This window comes from Octopus sinensis, linkage group LG8, assembly GCF_006345805.1.
Source record: "Octopus sinensis linkage group LG8, ASM634580v1, whole genome shotgun sequence".
NCBI classification, from domain to species: Eukaryota; Metazoa; Mollusca; class Cephalopoda; order Octopoda; family Octopodidae; genus Octopus; species Octopus sinensis.
Window position 1 is genome coordinate 25,713,357 of NC_043004.1, and position 7,032 is coordinate 25,720,388.

General features: G+C 38.9%; 1 protein-coding gene across 1 annotated transcript; it reads left to right on the top strand.

Annotated features, from left to right (window-relative positions):
- The first annotated feature begins 6,582 nt into the window (after positions 1 to 6,582).
- Positions 6,583 to 7,032, top strand: LOC115214774. The gene has a single exon (XM_029783804.1). The coding sequence runs from the start codon at positions 6,583 to 6,585 to the stop codon at positions 7,030 to 7,032; it is 450 nt and encodes a 149-aa protein (XP_029639664.1).

The window sequence follows — 7,032 nt, forward strand, 5'->3', positions numbered from 1 at the left end:
ACTAATATCAAGCATAAACTATATTTTAGAGAATTTGAAATAACTTATTTTAAAATATGCTATATCATTTTCTATAAAGTATACGCAAAAATCCATATTTTGAAATAATTAACAAAACACGTATTATTTATGAAAATAATTGCTCCCACATTGACTTCAGCAACGTAAGGTCACACAGCTAATAGTGCAAAGGTTTTAACAAATAATATCATTGTTCATGTGTGGACAACATTGTGTTTATCCTGTCAGCTCTTTGATATATGATACTAGCAGATAATATAACTGGAACATTGGTAATATATATTTCTAGGGGAAAATTAATCGTGGGTGTCGGGAGAAGCTAAATTAGATTTGAAGGGTGCCACAGTTAAAAAAAAAAAGTTTTAAAAAACAGTTATCTAGTGTTAAATATTATTCAGCTGCAATAATAATTGTAGTGGTAAATTCTTAGGTTGTTATTTGGGACAGCTTAGACACTGAGAAATTTGATAACTGATATGAAACAGTTTTATAATGCAAATATATTCGTTCAATAGAAAAAGAACGCAATTTACGAAAGTAAACAGTAAGGGAACGGCTAGAAATGGAATAACAAATCCAAGACATGCACATTCCTGCAAAACATCAACCCAGGAGATACACTACAGTACTTCTTAAAAAATTTTGGGACAACATAAATACGGAATTATTGCGGTTGATTGAGAGGTTGAGGTAGGGTAAAGTGACGAAGAGAGATATAAATTGTAACCTGTGGTGAGGTGGGAACTACTAACTATTTGATTGGTTGGCCATAGTTCTCTATCACCTGTGTTTTGCACTTTTAAGACATGGGTGTGTGTGTTTAAGAAATTCCCTTTGCAACCACATGGCCTCAGGTTCAGCTCTTTGGACAGGTGCTATAAACCCCAGACCAGCCAAAGATTTTGTGAATGGATTCGGCTGATGGAAACTAAAAGAAGACTGTTGTACATACGTATGTATGCGTGTGCGTGCGTTTGTCTGCATTTGCATTTCTCAAAAGTCGTTAATGTACCAGCGTTCGTTAATTTTGTACCTTGGAAGCTATGTGGAATAAGAGATACGTGAAAACAGATAAGTGTTAGAAAATGGAAGGACATAGCTGTAAAATAATGCCCCAGTAATATATTTGTTTAATCTATGCTACCATGGAAAAATGGTCGTAAAAACGAACAAATTTTATTTTAAATAGATATTGCAAGAACAATCAATCTGGGACTCTTAATAATAATAAAACATTGTGTACAGTGCTCAGGTGCACTACAACTCATCTAAAATGTATATATAATCAGGTGTAGTTTCGGCGGATTTCGGAAAGCATGAGGGCCTTAAAGGATGCAGTGTCATGGCAGTCAACAACTGACGCAGGCAGTTTATTCCATGCTTCAGCAACTCTGAGCGTGAAAAAATGTTTCCGAAAGTCATTGGAGCTGTGTTGTTTTCTGACTTTGTAGGCATGTCCACGTGTGTTAGACACATGGAGATCAAAAAGGTGTTCAGTGTTGTTGTTGGTGAAGTGGTTGATAACTTTGTAGGTGTTTACCAAGTCCGTCGCCAGACGCCGAAGCTTCAGTGAACCCATACCCAGGGAAACAAGGCGCTCAGAATATGGTGGGTGTCTGATGGAGGGTATGCGTTTGGTTGCACGTCTCTGGACAGATTCCAGGAGGTCAATGTTCTGAGCAAGATAGGGGTTCCAAACTGATGATGCGAATTCCAAGTGTGGTTGTACCATAGCTGTATACAGTTTTAAATAGATGGCTGGAGAGCGGCTAACAAAAGTCTTGCTGAGTGATGCCAAGACACTCTCGACCTTCTTGACAATTTTAGAGATATGCTTTGTCCAACGCAAATCACTGCTGACAGTGATGCCTAGGTCACGCTTGCAAGAGGATTTCTTGATATCAGTGTTGTGGAGGGAGTATGTGGACGCAGGGTTTTTTCTCCCAAAATACATGGTGGTACACTTGTCCACAGCCAGTTTCAGTTGCCAGTCTGTGATCCATTGCTGCATTATGTCCAGGTCTGATTGCAGGAAAGAGCTGTAGACAACAGGATCTGTCCTCTTGTTTTCAAATAGTGAAGAATTTCATTGCAAATAAGTTGATACTTACAGGATGTGTTTCTAAAAATGCTGAAATAAAATTTAAAACATCTCCAACATACAAAACATAACCAGCATTTGAAGTTATACCTTATAACAGATATTGTGATATTAATCCAACTCAGTTCTCTATTTTTAATTCAAATATATTGTACTTTCCAGACAAATTCCAGCCATACTGGATTAATGATGCCATTTGGTCCTGAGTCAGGATGTGGGACTGTGACCATTAGATGTTTGATTATTCAGAAAGTAAAAGAAAAACTTGTGAATGGTCTGAAATATGTACAAGGGTTCAGTAAGTAGGGATGGCTGTGTAGTAAATCATTTCTAATGATTCTGTGATTAAACTATTACTTTTAAGGTGACCTGTCCCTTCTTTCACTGATACCATCATTTCATCTACAAAACTCATGGTTTCCATCGTCCTATTAACTTTTCTTAAGATTGTTTGCAGTATTGCTTGCCATTATCTTTGGCACTATGTGGTTTTGGGCTCAATTTCACTGTATGACACATTGGGTAAGTATCTTCAGACATAGCCTTGAGTCAAACAAAGATTGTGTTTGGAATTTGTAGAAAATTTTGAAGCCTGTTAGAAGTGTTTATGTTTTTAGATTGGTAGGCTTAACACATCACCCAGTTTGACACCATGACTTGGCAAGTTTTCAAACCAGAGACCTGTAACTTTCTTTAGTTTCAGAAACCCTGGAAAGGTTCATGAACATAACTTTTACTGTACAGCTCCTTGGGCAGGTGCTATGACCCCAGACCAGCCAAAGATTTTGTGAATGGATTCAGTTGATGGAAACTAAAATAAATGAAAAGTCATCATGACTTTTGATTTATTGTGCATCTTGGCATAGATTGGTACTGGTTGCACTTTCTCCTTACCTTCTAGATGGCTTTCCGTGTGATATTGAAGTTAACCTGGCCAGGAACAAGGTTCTGTCCCCTTCCTGTATGTGATGCATGCGCTATGTAATTCCTTCAGGTCCTTGTCATGCAAAATGCACACAGCAGCAATCTCTCTCTCTAAATTCTCCAACACATTTAGCCATGTCTTTCTTACTCTAGATAAAATGTCTACCTTGTTTTTCTCTGGGAGCACCAAACTTACTCTCAGTTGTAAGTCAAACTCATCAATCTGTTCCCTTAGAATCCTCAAACAATGCTTAATGAGCATTTTTATGTTCAGTTCACCCTCTTTTCCATTATCATAGATTGGACACCAACAAAACTGTAGCTGAATCAGTCTTGACTTTAATGTCTCACAAACCAAACATCAGAGCTAAATTGAAACTCTTCATCAATGCTTCTAGTTCATCTATATTGATATGCATAGCATTGCTTGCCCTTGTTAGCCAAGCTGTATCATCCACTTTGACACACTCATCTCCAAAACAGCATCCATCACTATGTTGCTTGCATCATGTCATATCATCCTTTTCCTGCTTCTAGCATGCACCAACTACACCTCCAATACTGTGCCCCCTCTACAAAACCTTATAACATATTGATCATGCCCCAACCTACTCTAATCTTCTATTATAGTTACATATATGAAGCACTGTCCAGTTAAGTTTCTGCTTACTTAACCCATCATTCACCTACAGGATCATGTTCTCTCTCAACAAGATAAATTCTCCCATTTTGTTCTAAATCACAACACTGGCCTGGTACTTCTTATGATTCTGTGATTAAACTGTGGTTCTTGAGGTGACCTGTCTCCTCATTCACTGACAATCATTTCATCAAGCAGAATGACATCAATATTAAAACTAATAGCTTCTCCACTTCATCTTTCTTAAGATTATCTGTAAGAATGTTGTCATTATCTTTGGCACATGATGCAGCCTAAAGTCTGCTCTGGTCAGGCAGTAAACTTTACCTTTGTAGCCTACCAGTTGTTATTTCTACAACATTTTAGCCACATGGAACAGTAGCTGATTTATGTTGACAACCGTAGCTGCCTCCATCCTCTCTCTCTATGTTTGCATGGTCCCAGTGGGTTACATCACTACCTGTGTGACATGTTATGTAACAGTTCAACTCCATAAAGTTCAACAATTGTCTACCATCAATAGCAAAACTTCAATTTTCATTTTTCCTCTTCAATGTATACCCCACTTAACAATCTTGTCATCTCATTTTGAAACTCAGCATTTACTCCATCCATGAACATATTCTCATAGGAACTCCTCACATTTTTTAATGCTGAAAGTTCTCCATTTCATGGTTCATATCTTAACATTAAATTCTATATGGAAGTCCTTTTATGCTTCGCTTTGCTTTTTGTTACCCCTGGGGTCTCCATTTATTGTCTATGTATTCACTGCACTGTCCATTCCAAACTCCCTTCCACCACCTAATTATTTTCATTCTGATCATTGTGCCATCTTCAGCAATGTAATCCACCACAATTTACTTGCTGTTCCAGCTGTGCCTCAGCTATCATTAGTTCTACATAGTTTGTATTTCTACAACTGATCACTATTACCTCTCTCTCCTCAGCCCACAAGAGATTAATATAGTACTACAGTCAGCAAAATTGAAAGCCATCTCACTCCTACCAGCTATCACTGATATTGTTGGCAACATGTATTGGAGTACCTTTACTGTGTAGAAGGGGTAGCATCAACTTCCCTTTGCTCATTTCATCTGATTGCAGTATTTTTTTACTAGGGGCCTGCGAGACTGCAATTATCTGTATATATAAAAGATAGGATGTGTTTGTGTGTGTATGTGAATATAATTTATGCACGTCCACAAATTAGCATGCATGCTGCTCCAATTTTCGACACGACCCTAGCTGTATTTTCATCAAATTATTTTTCCCGAGGCACCCGCGGGTAGTGGTAAAAGTCGATTTTCAACCTTAACTTTTACCAATTTTGAAGTTTGCTAACATGAGTTAAGTCCCTTCTTGCTATAGAAAAGTGAAAATGTGTGTGTGAGGGAGAGAGAGAAGTTGTGTTGATGTGTGTGAGGGAGAGAGAAGTGTGTTGATGTATGTGTGTGTGTGAAGGAGAGAGTGAGTGACAGCGTTCACCAAAAATAAAAATGTAAAACACGAGATATAGTATTTAAATTTAGGATGTTTTTGAAAGACACTATTTTATAATCAAATTATATATACTTTCTCACACAACAATTAAAATATATTTATTTATTTTAAATCATTCATCTTTCTCCCCTGCCCTCTCACACACACATTACTTTGGGTGCGAAAGAGTTTTGTTTTTATTTTACGCCGAGGAAAAAAGTGTTTTGTTGAGAATCCATTTATTTAACAACATAGAAACAAAGAGGTAGGTAACAATTTGTCAGTGAAACAATATAAATGGGTAAAATTTCCAAGGCTCCACCACACCTCACCCTGTTTCTCAGACCACAAAAAGGGTTGGTTTTGTAGCTCATCCACGTACATTGAAAAATAGATGGTGAAAAGATCAATGGGTATGGGGGTGAAATTTCCGAGGCTTCCACCACACATGTTTTTTGAACCACAAAAATGGTTTTGTAGCATATTAGGAGGCGAGGGTAGTTGATTCCATGCAAAAAATCCGGTTTTTTTTCTTAGTGAAAATTGTGCAAGTGTTAATCTGAAACCTTCTTTCCATTCATTTCTGTTTATGAAATCCTCTGTATGTAATTTTGCTTTCTCGGTGGTCAAGGTAAATGATGACTGGCAAAGCAACAGTGCCCTAATGCTGACATTGGATACAATAACCTGATCTACAATAATGCGCTGATTGAAATCGAGGATGCCCTGCTCAAAATGGGTGGGGCAGCGTTGAACACATTTGGTTTGCGATAGGATGTTAACACACTCCCACCAAAGTTACTTCTGGAGTTCTCGTATGACGCTGATGGCTTTGCAGAGTACCTGAGAGTAAATGAACCGAAATTGCTCCCTGATCAGAGGCTGGTGTACAAAATTGTTATAAGTGCCGTTGAAAAACAGGCAGGCGGCATTTTTTACCTCGATGCTGCTGGAAGTAGCGGCAAATCCTTTGTAACACAATACTTGCTAAGATTCATCGTGAGAAACAAATTGCACTAGCCATTGCTTCTTCGAGAATCGCTGTTACGTTATTGCCGGGAGGTAGGACGGCGCACTCAGCATTCAAGCTGCCTTTACATTTGGTGAGGGCTGAGGTTCCTACTTGCAACATTAGCAAAAATTCAGAGGAAGCTGAAGTTCTTAGACAGTGCCGTCTCACTGTATGGGATGAATGCACAATGACCAATAAGGGTGCCCTTGAGGCACTGGACTGGTCACTGAAAGGCATCAGGGATTCTACAGCTTCTATAGGTGGTGTAACTCTATTGTTTCAGGAGATTTCCGGCAAATTCTTCCTGTCATCCCTAAAGGTAGCCAGGCTGATGAAGTGCGCGCATGCCTTAAGTCATGCATGTTGTGTCTCCAGGTTAAGACCTTAAGCCTAAGCACAAACATGCGTGTGCACTTGCTTGGTGATAGCATGTCTGCAGCCTTTGCTCAAGACATTTTAGCCCTTGGAGAAGGCAAGGTCCCTAGGAATGATAAAGATGATAAATCCATCTCTGAACTGTGCAACACAGTGGACAACCCTTCCGATCTTTTAGAAACAGTGTTCCCCAATCTGGAAAGTAATTATGCTGACATCAATTGGCTCAGTGAAAGAACCATCCAGGCCCCCAAAAACGTAGCTGTCAGTGCTATCAACAACCAACTCATAAGCCGAATTCCAGGTGAGGAGCGCATCTACAAATCGATTGACCAGACCTCTGACCCCAAAGACATTGTCAATTACCCTATCGAGTTTCTCAACTCACTGGAGCCAGCAGGGCTTCCACCTCACATTCTTAGGCTAAGGGTTGGATGTCCAATTATGCTAATCAGAAACTTGCTTCCGCCTAAATAG

Bases quoted from the DNA above. Each gene is read 5' to 3' on its own strand.
- LOC115214774 (XM_029783804.1), top strand. From the start codon at position 6,583: ATGCGTGTGCACTTGCTTGGTGATAGCATGTCTGCAGCCTTTGCTCAA.